This window comes from Crocodylus siamensis, chromosome 6, assembly GCF_052110815.1.
Source record: "Crocodylus siamensis isolate JL-2025a chromosome 6, ASM5211081v1, whole genome shotgun sequence".
In the NCBI taxonomy this organism is placed as follows: domain Eukaryota; kingdom Metazoa; phylum Chordata; order Crocodylia; family Crocodylidae; genus Crocodylus; species Crocodylus siamensis.
In genome coordinates, this window is record NC_143400.1 from 95,738,312 (window position 1) to 95,759,510 (window position 21,199).

The 21,199-nt window shown below is 49.5% G+C and overlaps 1 protein-coding gene across 7 annotated transcripts in view; it reads left to right on the top strand.

Annotated features, from left to right (window-relative positions):
* Nucleotides 1-21,199, top strand: part of LPP (LIM domain containing preferred translocation partner in lipoma) — a 423,011-nt gene that overhangs the window by 385,131 nt on the left and 16,681 nt on the right. For all 7 annotated transcript variants that reach the window (XM_090050830.1, XM_090050829.1, XM_090050835.1 and 4 more), the window contains one exon: nt 15,708-15,886. In XM_090050830.1, the coding sequence (XP_089906956.1) occupies nt 15,708-15,886 (179 nt within the window). The remainder of the gene's footprint in view (nt 1-15,707; nt 15,887-21,199) is intronic.

The following is a 21,199-nucleotide window of genomic DNA, read 5'->3' on the forward strand; positions in this document are numbered from 1 at the left end:
AGACTTCTCAAAGCTCTGGCGGGTTTTTCTTCTTTCCCACCGAAATAAAAGGGACCCCCTCCCCCCGGCCTTGCAACAGTGTGGGGGGCATTCGCATGGACACGGAGACTTGCAGAGCCTGTTTCTATCCGGTCATGCCTGGCCCTAGTCCTAGGTGACCAGATCCACAGCTGACGGACGGCTTCTCCAAATCTGGCCTGCTCCTTTCAGTAGTGAAATGAGGGCTGGTCATAACAGTTTGCAAAGATGACAAGTGGGTTTAGGTACTTCAGGTGACTGGCAGTTGTCCTGCCGCAGGAGGAGAGATAAGAGCTTCCATGTTCAGAAGTAGCCATTGATTTTTAAGTCCTTGACTTTGAAGGTGCATCGGGCTTTCTTTGTTTCTTGGAGGCACTGAATGCACGCAGCTTCCCTTGCAGGCTCTCATGAAAGTCAGACAACCCCTAAATTGGGGGCGTAGTGACCCAGAAGCATAAGCTGTCGGTGCCTTGTCCGTACAGGGGGAGCTTGGACTTTTTTAGACCATTTCCTGCAGCCAGTGCTCACATCACGCAGTGCAGACTGTTGCTTCAACAGTCCTCGTCCCAGTCGCGGGGTCTCCCAGCTAACGGAGCAGGACTTCAGGTGCAGAGACTGGTGAGCGGAGCCCTTGCAGCGTCTCTCCCTGCTAGACCTCAAAGGACTTTGAAATGCTTGGTGCGAACTAGGATCCGTGGGGTCCTCGAGCGCAAGGCTGCATCACAGATCTGTGGTTTTCAGTCATGCATTTCAGACCTCAGCTCAAATAGTTATGTGTTTGGTTTGTTTCAGAAAAGTACAGAAAGGCCCCGGAGCCAGAAATACTATCTAAAACAGGCTGGGTAATTAGCCGCCTCCTGGAAACATGTGCAGCTGTCATAAGATTTAAACTCCAGCTCCTTCCCACAGGTGGGGTCCGCCGAGACTCGATGCGGTGTGCAGAGCTGGGCTATTCTGGGGCCTTTTTTGGATGTTAAACGGCATCTGGGCCAAATGACTGCGCCGCGTCGACCTGCCTGTGCACCGGGCGCGTTTGAACTCGTATCAGCTCCCTGCATTAAAAATAACCGCTGGATCGCCTTCGCAGGGTGCGTTCCAGCACAGGTTTGGCTAACAGAAATGTCCTCGCCTACAAATTGTGCCCCTACCCCTGCCACCCCGTGTCTTCAGAGCATGAGATTTGCTTTCCCTGCCAAGCGTCAGAGGGAACAACCGATTCCAGGAGAGCTCGAGGAATGACACCGAGTGCTTGGGTCAGCTTTTCCAAGGAGATCCTGCAGCCGCCGGTCCGACTGATTTATAACGCATTTCTGAAGCCGATGTGTTTCGTTGCTCTTCTAAGGCAGGCTGCATCCTTGAGCGTGCATCTTCTTGCCTTCAGAATAGGCAAGAGGATCTCTTCTGCACCCGAAGACCAGTTTGCTGCCATGGGGCCACAAGGAGTGTAAAACATGGCCAAAACAGAAGGAAGATCATGACTCCTCGGTCCCCTACCCCTCCATGCACCTCTTCCTGCTCCCCATGCCTCTGTGCTGGCTGCTTTTGCCTCGGTCCATCATGCATGACTTTATTTTATGCCTCCAGCCACAAACTTTGGCCCTCGTTAGGGCCCATTGAAGAACAAGCCCTGTGAAAGCGGAGTGCATGATGGCACTGGGGCTGTCCGATGTTGCTTTTGCTCTGTGGCTTAGCTGCGGGCTTTGGGTTTGTGCACATTTTGCATGAGATTTTCAGATGGGGTTTAATGGGGGACATAAGGCTTCTCTGCCTCTCTTTCTTTTTTCTTTTCTGAAAAGAAGCTGGGCTTTGGCCAGGTTGGAGGCAGTTCTCTCAGCTCTGGGTAGATGGGCCCAGCCAATGTTGGTGACTTTGAAAGACCCTCTCCAGGCTACTAAACATATCTGAGCACCTGGGTGTGGTGAGGGAGGTCTGAATCTTTCCCAGGAGCAGGGAAGAGAAACCCACCCTGGAACGGGAAAGATCACCCGTTGCAGTGTTACGTCTTTCATACCCTCTGCCATTGCACTCATCCCGGAAGTGGCACGAGGAGGTGACCCGGCTATTTTGCCCATTATTTATGCAACCACATGTTTAACAAACCTGGAGAGTGCTTTAAAAATGTAATTGCTCGCGGCTTTGCTATCATTAATGAAGCACATGGAGGCCTTGCAGACTCGTGCGCCAGCCGTGCTCTGTCCCGCAGCCCGTGCAAGGCAGGGCAATGTTCTTCTGCGCTTCGTCCAGCTGGCACAGCGAAGGAAAACCAGTTGTTTTCTCTTCCTGCTGATGGGAAGTCATGCAAGCCCATCAGACCCCCTGTGAACCTGCTTTTGTTGACAAGAAAGAGCGAGTCCATTTTGTATCTGGTTGTCGAAGCCTGATGAGCTGCACTGCTTAGCAGGCTCTTTGGCCTCAAGTCCCCGACGATGCCCCGTGAGTCGTTTCCAAAGTAAATCCTCTGCTGTTTGATTGGTGTTAGAGGCCTGGAAGGAGCCGGGAGGGAACGGATGCCATGTGAGGACTTCTCCTCCCAATACTAATGTGCAGAAGAGCCTGCTGGAGCGATGTCCGGTGCTGCTGGAGAAATGCCAGCTATCCGCTCTGGTTGTGGTCCTCTCCGCCCTGACGTGAGCCTCCCCAACAGCATCCTTCATGTTGCAGGCTAATCCAGGGTTTCTTTTAATGAGCAAAGGGGGCAAAAAACCCTGGCTGTTCTCAACAGCAGGAGAGCTTTCCCGCCCTGAAAATCCCCGGCACCTACTCAGGCATGCACGGGCGCTTTGGTCCCCACGGGGAGCTTTGCTTTCCAGGGTCCCTGGGGGATGACTAGCTGCCCTATCGCTCTGCAGCTAGGAAGGATCTTATTAGAGGGGACTTGATTTGGCAGACTTGCCGGCAATCAGGATTAAACGCTGAGACTTGACAGCCGTGTGCTTGGCAGGGGGAGATTTCCACCTGCAACTTCTGCCCCGTGGGACAAAAGAGGGCAGCCTGCCATCTGTGTCGCTGCCCCTGTCCTTGCCAGAGACGCGCTGTTCTTTACGGTTCTCCCATTTCTCTCCTGCCCCTTTCCTGTAGCTCACAAAGACTCTTCCTCTCCCCATCTCCTGCTCTCCAAACCTGCCTTTCCCTCCCGGCGACTCTCCTGTCGCCAGCAGGCTCGCTCAGCCGTACTTGGTTCCCCAGGCTGGGACCTGGAGCTCCAATCCAGGTCAGCTGCAGGAAAAGGAGATGTCAGTGCATCTAAAAATAATCCTGATACCTGCTAGATGATACGCTTGGCCCCGGACGTCATTCTTTGCAGAGTTGCATTTATTTCCACGGAGATTTGGACTGTCTGGATGGAAAAGCAGGGCTTGATGTGAGCAGTGACACAAGCCAGACCGGTGCCAAAAATGTTCTGGTCCCTAGCGTGTGCCTGGGGTGGGGGTGAGGCAGGGGCACAGGCGTATTGCTCCTTTTCTAATGGCGACTCGTTAGCCACTGCTTGGCTGGAGCATGGTCCGTGCCAGCTTTCTTCCAAAAATCGTTTAAAAAGGAGAACCACGCATTTCACTGGAGGGAGATCTGCAGGACATAGAGCCTTTTTTTTCAGTTTGTTTTTTCTTTCCTCTTCTTGGGTGGACCTCCGAGCATCCATGAAGGTTTTATCCCAAAAACCCCAGCCCTGCAGAAGTTTCCCAGTACCCCAGTCCAAAGTGCTCGCCTCCTATCCAAGACTTATGCACATCTAGGTGCTGTTAAACCAGCCCAGCAGCGATTTGGGGGGGACTTGTATTCTTGCCTTCAATCCAGGTTGTAACAGGATGCAAGTCTCCTGGGGAATTTGGGGTCTTTTGGGGGGTTGCAGCATTATGCAGGATTAGGTATCCCCCAGAAGCAGCTATTTTTATGCTGAGCCTGTATTTTATGACCCGTCCAGACCCACTGAAAGGTTTATTGCTGGCACTTGCTCAACTCTAAGCACAACCACGTGGATCCAGGAGGAGGCATTGCCTCCGGCCAGCCACACCGAGAGGGGTTGGTGAGGTCCACGTGCGAGGGCAGAGTGCCCGTGCTCCAGCCCAATGGCACCTTTGCCGTTTCTAAATCCCTTTCCTTTTTCATTACATTATTCATCCTTTGTCATTACTCAGTACAGCGCCCGGTTGTATGGAGCGCAGAGCCCCGTGACTCTCAGCACCCGGCCTCGCTCCCGGCAGACAGCTTGCTTGAAGCACGGGGCTGGAAAAGGATTTCTTTCCATTCATGAATGGACTAACTGATGCACCCTGGGCAATCGCCCCCTGCTCCTAGGCCCTGGATCACACCACTTTCCCCAGATGAAATAAATCCTAATTGCTTTCTTGTGCTGTTTCTCTCTCAATGCATTGATTTCAGGCGCAGCTTGTAAATGAACGGCAGTTCACCCCATACAGGAGCCGTCAGAAAATCCTCAGGCATTGCCAAGAGAGGAGAAAAATGGGGTTCAGGCTTTCCTTACGGAGGTATGCCTAAAGTGTGGCAAGTCTGGGAGGGAGGTGCAAAGCGGGGAAAAGTCTGCCTTCATCCTTTCTGGTTTCTTCTTCTTTCATTTTTTAAGCATTCAACAGTATTGTTCCTTCGTCCTACTTTTTGAAGCCTGCCTTGAAGGACCCGGCGTCTCAGCTCGGCCGGGTCTGAGTCACGGCTCGCGGCGCTGAACCGTCAGCCCGAGCACTTTGCTTTCCACGTGTGTGAAGCACTCATTAAATATTGATTAGCATAAACAAAAGGCTTTCAGCAGTCTGCCTGCATCGAGCTTCCCACCTTTGTTAAGTACATTCTGCTTTCTTGGTATCTCTAATACCACGTTCAGAAGCTCTCCAGTCATCCAGGGAGTCTTCCAGGAAAAAACGGGTAGGCAGGAGCTCATGTCTAATATAAAAATGCCAAGAAAGGGAAAAACACCCATAAATAAGTGTTAAAATGTCACAAACTCACTGTTTTTTTTTCCTTTTTGCTAAGCCAGCTTTAAGGGCTGTGGTCAAGATGACATTTCTGCCTCTCTGATCAGTCGCATCAAAATCATAAACCAGGAGAATTGAAGGCAATGCTGTGCTTTTTTCCCTTCTGTTCTTCCCAGCTTGGGCCAGTTGGTCGCCTGCTCTGCCAACGAGCAGCTCCGGCGTTGTTTTTGATTTAGCTGCAGTGCCAGAGCCGCCAGAACGAATGACATGGCAATTGAAGGCTAGCAGATGAAATTCCCTACCCAAAAAACCCCACAAAATTTCCCAGCCTCCTGCAAGTAATCGCATGGTTCGGTTTGGTCTCGATTTGCTGCACGACTTTGCTTGTCTTTTTTTCCAAATGCTCTCATCAGTTTAAATGGCAAGCTGCTTGCAATGCCTCTTGGGTGGCTTTCACAAGTGCTGCTAATTAGGTTTGCACCTCCCAGCCAACCCCTGTCATTCTGGGCTGCCCGTCACGGTGCCCGGATGGGAGCCCACCTCGCCGGTGGCTTGTTTTCCTCCTCTCGCATCATTTTCTTGTCTGTGTAACAAGCTGATCTCCCAAGGACAAGGCCTTCAATCGGAAGTCAGGCAGACGTCTCGCAGTGGCACGCTGCTGCGAGGCTCGCTGGGTTTGCAGGGCTAGGAGACGGTAAAGCAAGTTTGCAAACTCTACAGGCAGGGCACATCTTCATTCTGCGTCTGTACCGCACCTAGCGCAGCGGGTATTTGCACAATGATTGATGCTCCGACGTGTATTATTCCTCCTGTAATAATATAGTAGGACTGGATTTTAAATATGTAGCAACAATGGGAGATCATCTGGAGCATGGAATATGCTTCCTGCCTTGCTTGTCGATCCTAATGCTTCTTCCAGGCGTTGCAGCACGCTCAGCTATAAAAATAAAAGCAGCCGCAGAGAAGTCAAGAGGGAAACCGAATGATCGTGGGAGATTCGAGGCCCATCGCAGGACCGGCGGTAGGGAACAGAGCAGAGGTTTCTTGACAGTGAGAAACTTTCACAAGCTGCTTAGCTGGGATTTTTTTGGGGGGTGGGTGGCGGGGATTCCCTCAAAAGGAGCAATCTTTGGAAGTCAACCTCTGCCAGCAAACTCTTCGTGATGTCATGCTCGGGGACAGCAGCCAGGGCTTCGGCTGGGATTTCCTGAGCGAACTGGGAGGTGGTTATCAGATCCTCCGTTCCTGCCAAGCCAGGACTGTCCCTTGCCACCTCCCTGGCTGGTGCTCACCCCTGCAGCTGTCCCCTGCCGAGCAGCCTGTCATTCCCGGGCTCAACCCATTCATTGGCTTTGCTGCATATATACCAGGGGGTTTATATATTTGGCCCATGCTCTGACAGTCAGTCATGGAGGAAGCGAGCACCATGTGCGCAGCTGCATGCCAGCACAGCCTTGTCTTTGTGGGGGACCTACATCCAGTGTTGTTTTCTCTCTCCCAAAGACACCTTTTAAAATGAAACGACGCCAGAAAGGCAACTGCTAAGAGGACACCATAAAGCAACAGGAGTTCATGGCCTAAGTGTTTGACAGGGTCCCTTGATGAATTGTTCTAGGTGCCATAATAGTTTAGCTTGTGCAAGGTATAATTATTAGCAATAACATTCATTCTCAGATGTATTTCCCAAACCTGCTTTCTTGCCCTTGGGTTGGAAAAGGGCAGTTCCTCCATGTGACAACATCGTCCCCTGGTAAATTGTAAGAGTCATTCGAAGTACGTTGCCACCCAGTCCAGCACTCATTGGAGTCAGACTCCTCTTGGGGTTTGATGTGCCATTATACTTTAGCATGAATAATCCTTTGCAAACTCCTGCAGTGACGGGGGGTTCCCCAGGTGTTATGCAAACTTATTGAGGACTTGTGCCCAGCACTGCTGGCTCAGCCAAGAAACAGGCAGCGAAAGTGCCCGTCCCCTTGCAGCTGGCTGGACTCAGCCAAGCCTTTGCTCGATGCATTGGAAAAGAACAAAAGCTGTCTAACTTTCCCCAGGGCCATGGGGCAGGGAGCGTGTGGCAGATGAGTAGCTCTGGGGGATTTGGCCTTTTCTTCTCTCCTGCAGGAAACAACAAAGACATGTTTTTAAAAAAAGAATAAAAGCCTATGGTAGCAGGGCTGCAGGCACAGTCGCAGAGGCAGGACCTCCATAATCAGGCAATTACAAACAGGGCTTACAGAGCCAGAAGGAAACCCCAGGTCAGCATCTAACCTGATGACCTGCGGACCACAGCCTGTATGAATTTCCCTCCTGGGCCCAGTGACTTATCTCTCCTTGTCATATCTACTCGTAATTCAAAGTTTAAGAGCAGCAGAGAATCTACCACCACCTTGGGCAAGCTGTTTCCAGTGGCTAATTATGCTCCTTATTCAGGATGGTGCACCGTACATACTCCCCGCTCCGGAGCATCTCACTTCAACTTGGAGCCGCTGATCTGGTGATGAGTTTGCCACCTGGATCAAACATCCCTGGCTATCGGATCCCATCTCCCCATCTAGGCAGACCAGGTTCTTTAGGGAAATATATCTTTGATTAGACCAACTAAATATTCTTGCATAAGCTTAGAAAGTATATGTCGCTGTTGAGATTGGCTTTACTTCTTGTTGCGAAGTTTCCATCTCAAATGGCAAAATTCGGTATCTTCCATGTAAAAGGCTATCAGGACTCATGGTAGAGGTGGTATCTTTTATTAGACCAATTATATTTTTGCAAAAAAAAAAAAATTCTCTTGCAAAAATCCAGTTGGTCTAATAAAAGATAGCACCTCTACCACGATTCCTGATTGCCTTTTCCTCTAGACTGGTACGGCTACAACCTGGATACCTGATATCTTCCATATCGGCACTTAAAGATCACAACCAAGTCCCCTTTTCACCTTTGTTTCAATAAACTTACTGGATTGAGCTCCAGGCTTGTCTCAGGGAAAGCAAGTTTTCCATCTTTGGATCCTTCTTGCCCTCTCTCCTCTTGAACCTTCTCCAGTTTCTCCGCCAGGCTGCATGTGCTCTGTGGATTCGCTTCCCAGTTCTTCTGACATTTTCAATTAATGCAGGCTGTAAAATCATATACAGCTTGTTTATTCCCTCAGTGGGGGAACAGGAGCTGCTACTAAACTCCCCGATGGAGATGGAGCGGATGCCTGCAGCAGTGCAGGACGGTCACGGGGCAAGCCTCCAGCTGCTCAGGTTCCAAATATCCCAATTAAGTTTGTCCTGACAGGGAAAGACGCCAGCCCCTGGATCAAGCCTACATAAAACCAGGCAGAGCAAAAGACTGTTTAAAGGCATTGGAAATAGAGTCCAAGGCCAAGTGTGCAGGAGCATTAGCTGTACCAGCATTGAGGTGGAGTGTGCAGTTTATACTGGCTGCTATAACTTATTCCTCTGGTGTAAGATGAACTATCGAAGCAAAAGCGGCATTGCTTCTCTGGCTGTGTCTACACCATGGGCTTCAGCCAGCACAGCTGTGTTGATCAGGGACTCCTACTTGCACCCCAGCTTGACTTTGCTCTAGACACGTGGCCTGGGTGTCAGCAAATCAGCCAAGATGGGTCTGGAGCTTTTTGTGGTATGCGCTTCCCCATGTGTCCAGTGCTTCTGGACTCCCCATGCGGAAAAGGGAGAAAGAGTGCTCCAGTTTAAAGCATGCATTACGGAAATTGTGTGCACTTAGGCTCACATACAGGATCCCTCTCCAGTTGGGCACACTGGGATAATATACTGGAGAGAGTCGAGAGGAGGGCAACAAAATTGGTTTGGGGACTCGGCCATATGACTTATGCGGAGAGACAAGGAATTGGGCTTATTGGGTGCCTATACACGAGTATCGAGGCTGCTTTGTCTGACCCACAGTAATTACATTACTTGAGTTAAATTAAGATTCATTGATCCTTGGAGCATGGTAATTACCATGCTTCAGCAGACTCCATCATCACGTGTATCAGCATCCCCGTGCTGCAAAATGGTGGCGGGGTGCTTTAACTATAATAGTTTCTAATTAACTCTAGATTAAGTCCATGATTTTTTGCATCCAGTAGATCGATGAAGTGAAGTTCGTAGGCTCGTCTACGAAAGGTCTTTTGTAAGTTCCCTTTGAGAATCAGAACTGAGGGATCGGAGAGGGGGTGGTTGTCTTGTGAGAAGTGGGCACCCACAGGTAATTAGGTATTTTTGTCTTTGATGGATTTTCGGTATGCATTCATTCTGGTACGCAGCTGTATTTTGGTTTCTCCTACATATTTTCCATCCAGGCATTCAGTGTACTCAATGAGATGTATCACATTTCTGGAGGTGCAGCTGTAAGATCCAGGAGTGATGTTAGTTTTGTTGTGGGGTGTAGTTATTGTGGAGATGTGTTGGCAGGTTTTACATTTCTTGTCCTGGCATGCCCTGGATCCATTCATTGTGGTTTGGGTGATAGGGGGTTTGCTTCTGGTGATAAGGTTGGCAAGGTTAGGTGCTTATTTAGTGGCTAGGATGTGTGGTTCTGGGACAGTCTCTTCAAGAATTGGGTCTTCTTCTAGTATGGGTTGCAATTGTGTGAGGATTTTCCATATAAGTTCCAGGGAAGGATTGTCTGTCAAAAATAATGGTGTGTGTTTCATGGGGATTTTCTTTATGTACTGTACTGTGCCTTGACAAGAGATGTAAAATGTGCTAACACATGTCCACCACTCCCACAATTACTACACCCCACAACAGAACCATCTCCATTCCTGGATCTTATGCCTGCACCTCCAGAAATGTGATACACCTCATCGAGTGCATTGAGTGCCCTGATGGAAAATATGTAGGAGACACCAAACAACAGCTGCATACCAGAATGAACGCACACCGAAAATCTGTCAAAGACTGTGGGTACACACGTCTCACAAGATAATCACTCCCCCCACAATCTCTCAGTTACAATCCTCAAAGGGAACTTACAAAACACCTTTCGTAGACAAGCCTACGAACCTCAGTGCATCAGTCTACTTACTAGATCCAAAAAATCATGGACTTAATATAGGCAGACAAGGGTCTTTGGGTAAATCCAATATCTTTTATTAGTCCAGCTCAAATAGTTGGAAAGATTCTTCTTTGCAAGCTTTCAGGCACAAACACCTTTCACCAGCTTGTGCCTAAAAACTTGCTAAGAAGAATTTTTCCAACTATTTGAGTTGGTCTAATAAAAAATGTCAGAGTTACCCAAAGACCCTTGTCTGCCCATGTCCTTAGACCAACACAGCTACAACCTACACTCCTGGACTTAAGTATAGGCTTTGGATTTATGGCACATTACAACCTGCCTGGCATCTGACATCCCAGGTAACCTGCCTCCAGCTGCCCACTTGCATTCCTTCACACATTACCCAGCCTTTCCTCCCCTCCTCTGCAGTCTCTGTCATTGTCTTCCTAATGTCCACTCATTTGCATTTTCACAGACACGTTTGTTGTAAAATTAGCTTCTTTTTTGGAGAACACATAACACCAGCAGAGTCTCCCTATGCCTGGCGAAGGGTGTATGTGCCTGAAAGATTGCAAAGACATTTTTTCCAGCTATTTAGTTGGTCTCATTAAAGCTATCACATCTACCCAAAGAGCCTAGCCTGCCCATGTACAATAAAAGATCTTGCAAAGTGCACTAAACAAGCACAGGAGAAGAAGAAGACGCAATCGCGACATCGTAAGTGTGGAAGAGACCTTGAGGGCAGAGACATCTCACCCAGTGCCATGCACGCATGCAGGATTTGGTGTTTCTGACCACCCCAGAGCGACCAGTCTGGTCCCTTCCTGAAAACCTCCTATGGAAGAAATGCTGTGACTTCGGTGGGCAGCTGACTCCATGGTCTCATTGCTCTTGTAGTCAGGAAACTTTGCCTGAGGTTTGATTTCAGTCTGGTTTGCTGTCATTTAAACCCATCACCACATGCCCCTGCCTTGTGTGGCAAGGGAGAGAAATTTTTCTTCATTTTCTTTCTGACAGGCTTTCAAATACTTGAAACCTGTCAGCGTGTCCCCTTTCATCTTTTCTCCACGCGAAGCATCCTGACTTTTTTCTTTTATGGCCACATTGCATTAGCGCTGTCATCTTGGTCTCTCACCTCCGTCCTTTCCCAGCGGGGCGCCGAGTGGCCCCGTCACCTCGCGTCTTCCGTCCAGTGCTCCTGCTAATGCAGCCCAAAATGGCACTTGGTGTCGTTGTCTGTGACAAGGACCGCCATCCCGTCCTTCCCGTCCCTCTGAAAGACTCGTTTCTTCTGCGATGCCCTCAGGAAGTTAGCCGCCTGCTCGCTACCTGCGTGCGTCATTCAGGCCCTGCGTTCGGGAGGCTGTCTCTGTCTGCTGAACAACTGATGTCTTGCCAATGAATTAATAAGGAATAAGTCACCCCGCGTGCTGCATTTCTGCCGCATCCCTGGCTGTGGACGCCCGGCGCCAGCACCAGTGGGTCAAATCACAACGGGTATCCCGAACCGGATCACCAGGAGCTCACAGGTTAATCAATAAAGAAAAGTTTTAGTTCCTCACTCAGCCTCCCCCTGCCCGTTCCACCGCTGGCGGGCCATTCCCTTCAGTCCATTTCCTAGTGCTTTTTTCCATGCAACATTTAAGAGTTTCGAGCTGTTGGGCTTCTAGCGCTTCCCGGGGGAGCCTCTCTGGCTCTCTAATGGCTATCACGCTCCGAAAGCTTGTGCAAGCAGCCTAGATTCCCCCGTTCTTAATTTCGTCTGATTAAACCTCTCTGCTTTCTTGCAGCTCCCTCGGCCTCCCTGGTATTTATAGAGTGCCGTCACCGCGGTATGCCAGCACCTCAATAAACTCCTTGCCGGCCTTCACATACGTGTCGCAGTTATCCTGTCCTCGTTTCACTCCTGCCCGTGCTACATCTCTCTTAACTCGCTGCTCTTCTCCTAAGAAGCCAGTTCCTGATCGTTGCTCTTTATTCCTCTTTGTTTTCGATTATTCCCGCCCCTCCTGCGCCAAGGCATTTGCAAGCATTATCCCCACAAGAGAAGTTTTTTGTTGCTCTCAAACTGTGCTCCACTTTCCTTTGAGTACAGAGTCTTCCCTGGGGAAAAGCAGCTCTATTTATCATGGGCCCGAATCGCACGTGGACTTGGTCTTTCCAGAGTTTTTTGGAGCAGGGATTTCATTTGAAGCCCATCTTTCATTTGGTTTAGACTGAAGTTGGAGTGCATTGGATGCTCCTTTCCCTTGACCCTCTAGCAGAGGAGGAAACCCAACACATGAACATGTCTTTAACCAAACCAAGGCCCCAAACCAGAAGAAAAGCAAACACATACCAGACAGCACAAGGAGCAATGGTGTAAAGTTTGAACAAGGAAAGCTGAGGTTGGATATTAGGAAAAACTTTGTCACGAGGAGGGTGATGAAGCAGTGGGACAGGTTACCCAGAGAGGTTGTGCAGTCAGTCTCCATCCCTGGAGGTGTTGAAGACCAAGGTAGACTAAGCCCTGGCTGGGATGATGGAGTTGGGGCTGGTCCTGCTTGGAGCAGGGGTTTGGACTAGATGTGACCTCCTGACGTCCCCTCCAGCCCTCGTTTTCTGTTACTCTATAATGCAAGGTGCGTGTAGCCTCTTTGGCCAAAAATATATATATAAGGGATGCATAGCTTTCTCTCACCTGTAGCCGTTCTTCCACGTGTTTCATCTTATTTTGCTCCCTGGAGACCAGAGAGCTCCGGGAAGTGTTACAGGAGCCGGATAAACTGCCACGGAGAGCAAAATAATGAAACCAAGCTCACATTCCTGCTGACATACCACTCCAGTCATGCGCAAAAATACCGTCGTGCCATTCATTAGTTACCAAGGCCTGTAGGCTAGCCTGCTTTATCAAAGCAAAATGGGCTTTTTAGAACAACAGACCGAGTCCTCCTTTGCAGCAGCCTTGCTGGAGTCAGGGGTGTCGCCTGGGTGTGAATCGGAGCAGCCAGCATCTTCGGGTAGCCCCTTGAAAAGGAGTGTGAAGCCAGGGAGGTACCTGAGAGCAAATGTATTCCCAGGCAGGGAGGAACATGAGGGAGGTACAGGAAAGCAAATGTATTCCTAGGCAGGGAGCGAGCGGGTGTTTGAAATTATTCTTGTCTGTATAGATTTGGAAGGATCAGACAAGTACCTTTCCTAGGACTTAATTTCCAATAGAGGGAAGGGGAGGTGGAGAAGGATTTAATCAGGAGAAGGGAAATTAAAATGCTTCTCTCATTTCAGTAGAGGAGCATCTAATGGTGTGACTGAGCTGAGGTTTGCAAACAGATGGCTTGTAGACCAGGACGGCACCATCCAAAAGCTGCAGCACATTTGTTTCCTGTCTTGAGCAGCTAGTCAGGTTGCATCAAAGCTCAGTGGCCCGTGTTAGCAAAAAGAATCGAAAATCCTTGGTCACCAGCCTATAGCCAGGCTGGGGCAACGAGCTGGGCAGCAGCTCTGCAGAAAAGGATCTGGGGGGACAGGGGGCAAGAAGCTGGACAGGAGCCGGCAGTGTGCCCTTGGTGCCAAGAAGGCGACCGGCATCCTGGGCTGCATTGGGAGGAGTGGTGCCAGTAGATCGAGGGCAGTGATTCCTCCCCTCTATTCAGCACTGGGGAGGCCACATCTGGATCCTGTGTCCAGCTGTGGGCCCCCCACTGCAGAAAAGATGTGGACACAGACAGACCTGATTACCTCTCCCCCTCTCTTCTTGGTTCCTGTGTTAAACTCCCTATGGCATGCTAAGGCATGCGCTGCGCTCACTCCCCTCTGCTCTACGTGGCGACCATGAGATACTAGACACCTCTGGTCTACTTTACCGTTTTCTCTGTGGCATGGACTGTTCTAGCAGAATATGGGAAGTGTCTGACGTGTCTATTTTTCTAGGATAATGCTGTGCATAAAAAAACCAGTGCAATAATGAGGAAGTATAGAAGTGGCAATATGCTTGGTACAGGCCCCTTTTGGTAAAGTTACAAATGTTAATCGTGAGCTTTCTCGATGCGGCACGAGCAGATGTCAGCAAAGTGTTTGGAGATGTACCAATGAAGAGCGCTCGGTAAGAGCCAGGCTTTGCTCCGACGATAGCTGCCTTTGAATTAACAGACCTGTTGCTGAGAAAATTATTTCCTTTTCCAGCCCCAGGTCATTGCTAGCTTTTTTTACGCCTTTCCATTGAAATTTGTAGGGCAGCCATTGACTTCTCCCAAACCGCTGCCACACTCCACATGCTTCTCCATTTTATTTTTTAATCCAGTTTATTTAGTGGGATAAGTCTTGAATGAACCAATAAAAAAACAAAACTGCTTAACGAGTTAGTGATGCAGAATCCAGCTACTAATATTAGGCATCTGCCATAGATAGTGCCCCGGCTACCTGGTTTCCCAGTACTGGCCACATTGCAGAATACCCTTTACAGGTATCGGGAGCAGTGTTGATATGGAAACTCAGCTTGAAAACATCCCTAAAGAGAAAACAGTGCCCAGCATTGGCCTTCTCTCTGGTACATCAATCACTGTCACAGCGGTGATAGCGAGCAAACAGATAGCTGAGGAACCATTCGTTGAACCCTGTTAATTACAAAAATACAATACATCAAGCAAGACCTTGCCAGTAATCAGCCCCGAGTCAGAGTGGGTCATGCGTACATCCATGGCAGGCAGCTCTCATACACCACTGAAATCCAGGACCTTTTGTGTTGACTCTTCCAAAAAAGCAAGTCCTACTGACCTTTTGGCATTTGCAAGGAAAGCAAGGAACAAGCCAATGATCTGTTTGCATTTCACAAGGAAGTTGTGGCCTCGGAGGTTAGGCTCGAATGTTGAACTGCAGCAGGTGTTTCATGTCCGGAGAGCATGTTTCGGTGCAAGGAGAAGGCTCTTGCGGCTGACTGTCTCGGGCAATGGGCAATGATGGTGCAGTCAAGCGGGCAATGACCGTGCCACCCTTTGGAAGGGAATGTGTCCCTTCAGGATTTTCGGGGGACTCATGCAAGGCAGGAGAACTTTAGCCTTCATGTGTTGTACGTTGGCATGATTTTGAACGGCTCCCATTATTTTCCTTTCTTTTGGTATTATTTTTCCCCCTTCCAGAGATGACAGGCCCACCGGCTGCATCCCGAAATCAAACATCTGGCACTTATTTGATAACTCCACGTATTCCCAGCCAGGCGGGTGGGGAGGGGACTCTCTCCCCAGGTCCAGCGAATCCACCCACCAAGCTTGCCCGCAGATTTATCGCTCGCGGCTGCCAGGGTGGAACGCGTCTCTCTTTGCGTGCACGCATTTGGGAACAAGGCAAGCTGCACATCGTGTACTCACGCTGGGCAACATCGGGAGGGCAGACAGGCCCCGCGAAGGCGAATGTTTGAAGCAGATTTATACCGGCGGTTATGTAACAGATGGGGCAGAGACGGCAGGGTTGGAACGAGCCGCTGCTTTCAGCTGGAAATGAAAAACCGCTTTCTGGCTTCTATGCTCCAGCAACCGTCTGGTTTCGTAAATAAAACCTACAAACCAAGGAACGTAGGTAGCATCCAGCCTTTAGAGGGAGGGTATTATAGCCACGTTGCCTCCGTGTAGCCGTGAAGCAGGCAACGCTGAGCTTATGTAGAATAGGAGAAAGGCATTTTCCCCAAAGATCAGCAGTATCCCCACAGTCCTGCCAGACCCCGTGACTGTCTAGTGCCTACCTGGCAGCCTTTTGGTGTAAATGCATGTGTCTTTTCTTTGCTTGCAGAACACGCTGGAGCAATGCAGCGTCTGTACCAAGCCCATCATGGAGAGGATCCTTCGAGCCACGGGGAAGGCCTACCACCCCCACTGCTTCACCTGCGTGATGTGCCACCGCAGCTTGGACGGGATCCCCTTCACCGTGGACGCCGGCGGGAACATTCACTGCATTGAGGATTTCCATAAGTAAGGACCGCAGTGCAAAACTCTTGGTTATTTTACATGGGGAGGGGTCCCGAGTGGCTAGGACCCCTTCCTGAGACTCGCAGGAAGCCAGGGAGCAGTGTGTGCTGCCATCCGATATGCCAGCTGAATGCTCCTTGGTCTCAGAGCTCACAGATCTCCTTGAACACGATGCATTTTCCACACGTGGTGCAGTGCATGCTTTACACCCCAGCAGCTGCAGCCCTTCTCTTCCACGTCCCTTTGGGGCAACTTGGCTGCTGCTTTGCAGCAGGGGATCTCAAGCTATGCTCTGGATCCCACCAGTAGCCTGCTGAGCACTCAATCGTGCTGTGCAGAGAGCTAGCCGGCCACACGCTAGCTCTGCCTTGTTTCCAGCTACTAGTTATCTTTAAGAGGAGCTAAGAGCTACCATGCTTGTAATAATTCGTAGTAAAATGTCTATTTAAGAGAGCAGGAAATCTCTGGGGGTTGTAGTTTCTCTCACTTCCACTTCTTCCCCCACCTCCCCTTGCAGTCATCACAGCTCATCTAAGGAAGACAGATAGGTTGATGTAATCAGAGCAGAAATGTTTCCCTTGCTCAGAAAAGACAGACACATTGCACCCCTCAATTAAAAGAGGAAATCAATACTGACAAATGTGAGTTTACATTTCAAGCATTTATCCTTTAATTTCTAGGAGTGGGGGAGGGGGGTAGACGTAATTAGAGCCTCGTGACATCGGCGTGCGGGCCTGAAAGCTCAAAGACGCCGGCTGAGTTGACAGCACAAAAAGCAGCCGCGATTGACTGGAATCATAAAATCAAATATGAAATGCGTGCACTGAAGCCCAGATCAGCCCATGCGTTCGGCAGCAGCAGAGGCCATGGCGTGGGTCAGCCTGGTCGGGAAACCAGACGCATCCTGTGCAGGGTAAAACACACCCTGGACTCGGGGCCGGCAGAAAGCCAAGGCACCAGGGGAGTCCTGCTTCAACTCCGAAAGGGTTTGCCCCGCATCTCACATGCCCGCGCATGCCGGAGGCTGCGCCTTCTCTTCTCCCTGCATGAAAGGGCCTCACCTCCCTCCGGAGGAAAGCTTGAAATAAATTGCACCATGAAGGCATTAAATGAACAGTGCTTCGCACTGATGGAGAATGGGAAGTGTGTGGGTATAGAGCCGAAGATGAGACTCACAGGGGTTGCTAATAAGGCCGTTCCAGGGAACTGTAAAAGACCTGTTGCTTGCATCTACAGCCAAGATAATGTCTGCCCCTTGAAGTATACTGAGCCACATTTTACCTTATCCCTTGGATCACTATACCTGATCATCCCAGGTATGGTGATGCAAGGGACAAGTCTCCCCACTTTCTTCTCTTGGGATGCTATTCCACAGCTGCAAGACCTCACCAGAGGTTAATGCTTTCCCTCTGTGGAGGTGTATCCCACGTCTTAACCCTTTAAAAGGATTTATTCCCAGCCCTTGTTACCCCCCCACTGTGTCCCATACCTTTAAGGATTTATACAGCCCCCAGATAAGCTGTGCCTGGAGAGGGGGAACCCCAGGCATATGAAGACATCAAAAGAAAACCTCAGTGAGGAAGGGAGCAAATTGCAGTTACAAAAATCCAGTATGGAAATTTTAGTACTGGACACTTGAACTGTCTTGGGGGGAACAAAATAAAGACTTTTATTAACTTAAAAAAGGGAATTCCTGCCCCCCTTTTCCGGCTCTCTGAAAAGAATAGGTTTATAAAAAAATTTCACAAAACATCTTCCTGAAAATGGTGTGAAAATGCATGGGTTTCATTCCACCCCCCCCCCCCCAACCACCTGTTCCCATTTTGCCACAGAAAAATAGAAATTCATAACGAGAGCTTTACTTTTGGGGAATCCTGTGTTTTTTCTGGAGTTTTTTTTTTTTAATAAAGCAAAACAGTGTGAAAATTCCCAGCAGGCATTTTCACTGCTTATCTTGCGAGATGAGAACCAAATTGTGGGTGTTTCTTTCCCTGCAAAACACCCGTGTCTCCCCCTGGGATCATCTCTACATCTGAGGGTAGGAGGTGGATGGACCGATTTTCCCTTTCGAGGCAGCGGTGGCTAGGTGTGCTAGAAGTCGGGTAGAAGGTCTCTAGGGCAGGGTGGCACCTTAGAGACTTACTAGTTCAGAGCGGCGTGAGCTTTCCTAGGCAACACCCTACTTTGTCCGATGCTGGGAGTTTGTCTGAGGTGCCGCCTTGCTCTACCTCCTGCCTGACTCCTCGCACACCTAGCCAGCTCTGTGTCTAAAGGAAAAAATTAGGTTGTCCCCCATGGCCCAAACAGAGAAACGTTAAAACATTCGTAAGCACCAAATTTTAGGCAAATAGGACAAGGACATTAACTGCAATTGCAGCTACAGTCATAGCACGAGCCATCTGAATGGGTTTTTTCCCCAGCTATCCGGAGAGCTACTGTTTAATTCACGTTTGATTTGATCACAGTTACGCCGATGCCTTTCATCTGCTGCCAGTGAAACGGATATTTTCCTCAACTCCTGCCACAGACAGATTTCAGTTTTTAGGCCGGGAGTTGTGGGAAAGGCTGGGTGACAGCGTTGCCTTCTGCTAGGTATTTCAAAAGAGGCTTCGAGCTGTTCCTATAGGCATTGTCCTGGGGCTCTTCATACCCTCTGACCCTGCTTCCCACCCAACAAGTTTTGGGGTGAGATTTCAGCAGGATGGTGGCCCTTTTTTTGGTGCAGAATTGGCATCATATTTTTGTGCCCAAACCATGAATAATGGAGTTGTTTCCACCTCCACTTGCAAGTGCAAATTAGATAAGTAAGAGATGCACCTGGCCAGATTTGCCCTTGTGGTTTCTCTTGGCAGCCCACCAATATAGGCACAAGCCTGGTCCAGCTAGAAATGGAGCTCAGAGAGCAGTGGGGGACCCAGATGCTGCAGGGTAGACCTTCCCAAAATTATATTGCAGAGAACCTCTCCACAGGGACACGATCCAGGATTACTACCTGTTGGCCCATCTTCAGCTTCTGGGATCTTCATATTTTCCAAAAGACCTTCTTAGAGGAGAGATGCTCTTGACTTCAGTGGATTTATGCAGGAAGTTCGCATGCTGAGGGCTCCTAACTCGGATGCCACAATGATGACCCACTCTACTACTTAACTCAGATGCCACAATGATGGGTGACCTACTATAGATCACAGGATGATAGGAAAGTAGGGCTGGAAGGGACCTCACAAGCTCATGTAGTCCAGCCCTCTGCATGAAGCAGGACCATCCCTGATTAAACCACCCCGGCCAAGTGTCCATCCAAACGGCTCTGGGAAATTGGCAGGGATGGAGCAGAGCGAAAAAATCGCCTCCCTTGATTTTCACTCCTAGTCGTACAGCCCAGGATGCTGGTGGCCTGTTCTGCAACAAGAGCACACTGTTGACTCATTATTTCCTGTGACCCTCAGGTCCTCCTCTGCAGCAATTCAGCCCAGCCAGTCGTGCCCCAGTCTGTGTTTGTGCAGGCGAAGTACGGGACTTTGCACTTGTCCAGGTTGAATTTGATCTGATTGATTGCGGACCATTTTGCCAGTCTGTCCGGGTCATTCTGGATCCTAGCCCTGTTCTCCAGTGTCTGCAACTCCACCCCACTTGTCCACAAATTTGCTAAGCATGCGCTGTATCCCACTGTCCAAATCATTAATGAATATATTAAACAATACCGGACCCAGGAGAGACCCGTGGGGAACCTCACTTGCTACCTCCTTCTAACTGGATATGGAGCCACATTGATGATCCAGCCAGTTTTTTGTATCCACCTTGCAGTCCTTTCATCCAGTCTGTATTTCCTTAGCTTGTTAATGAGGATGTCATGGGAGACAGTAGTAAAAGCCTTCGTGAAGTCAGGTATGTCATATCCACCGCTCTCCTCCCATCCACAGAGCCTGTCGTCTGAAGAAAATCAGGCTGGTCGAGCATGACTTGCTCTGCATGAATCCTTTCTGGCTCTTCCTGATCACCTTGCTCCCCTCTAGCTGCATCGCACTAGATTCCTTGAGGACCTGCTCCATGATCTTTCCAGGCACTGAGATCAGACCAACCGGTCTGTAATTCCCCAGCTTCCCCTTCCCTTTCGTAAAGGTGGGTCCTTTGTTTGTCCTTTTTATTGCTGTCTCACCTGTTTCTTGACCTCCACAAGCTCCCAAAGAGGATAAGGAATGGCTCAGAAATGACCTCAGCCACTTCTTTCACTCCCCTCAGGTGCATCCCATCCCGCCCTGCCGCCTTGAAAACATCGACACAATCCCTGACCTCTTCTGCTACGACTCTAGGCTGTTTAACTCCTTCCTTACCTTCGCTGCCAACTGCACTCGTCACCCCTATTTGTGAAGACTGAAGTAAAAACGGGCATTAAATACTTCAGCCATTTCTGCATCATCCATAACTAAATTATCACGGGACCGATGGCATCTCTGGTCTTCCCCTTACTCTTCACATACTTGTTGAATCCCTTTTTATTGCCTTTTATGTCCCTGGCCAGTTGCATCTCAAACTTTGCGGTGACCTTCCTAATTTTCCCTCTGCATGCCGGTGTGATGCTCTTACACACTTCCCTCCTGCTCTGACCAAGTTTGCACTTTTTGTTGGATTCCTTTTTGAGGTTCAGCTCCTTGAAGACATGTCTGCCTGGCCAGGCTTTGCTGTATTTCCCATTCTTCTGTTGCATCAAGATTGCTTGCTCTTGTGCTCTGCCATTTTGTGGTCACTGCCACCCAACCTATCTTCCACCTTCATATTCTCCACGATTCCTCCCCATTCATGAACAGTAAATCAAGAGCTTCCCCTCCCTAGGTGGCCTCTCTTGTCACCTGTATCTAAAAGTTATCCCTGACAGACTCCAGGGACTTGCTGCACTGCTCGTGCACTGCTGCATTTCCCTCCCAGTTCATCAAAGTTCCTCATGAGAGCCGGGTCCAGCGACTTGGAAACTTCCCCCAGGCTCATCCACTTTGTCCTCCTGGTTTGGTGGCCTGTAACACGTATCTGCTCTGGCATCCACCTCCTGTTCTCCCCTTTGACCTTTGCCCAGAAGCTTTGATCAGGTTTACCTCCCACTTGGGGCTGCATGACAGCCACACATGCATTGCCTTTGTATATAGGGCAATGCCTCCTCCTTTCTTCCCCTATCTATTTATCCCAGACAAGCTATAGCCACATATGCCCATTATCCCCATTGCATCTTAAGTCTGTGATTGTATTGGGACCCCCCAGTTCTTCCTGTCTGTCCCCCAAGCTTTATACAAACATCTCAGGTATCCAACTGATTGCCCTATCTTCTCC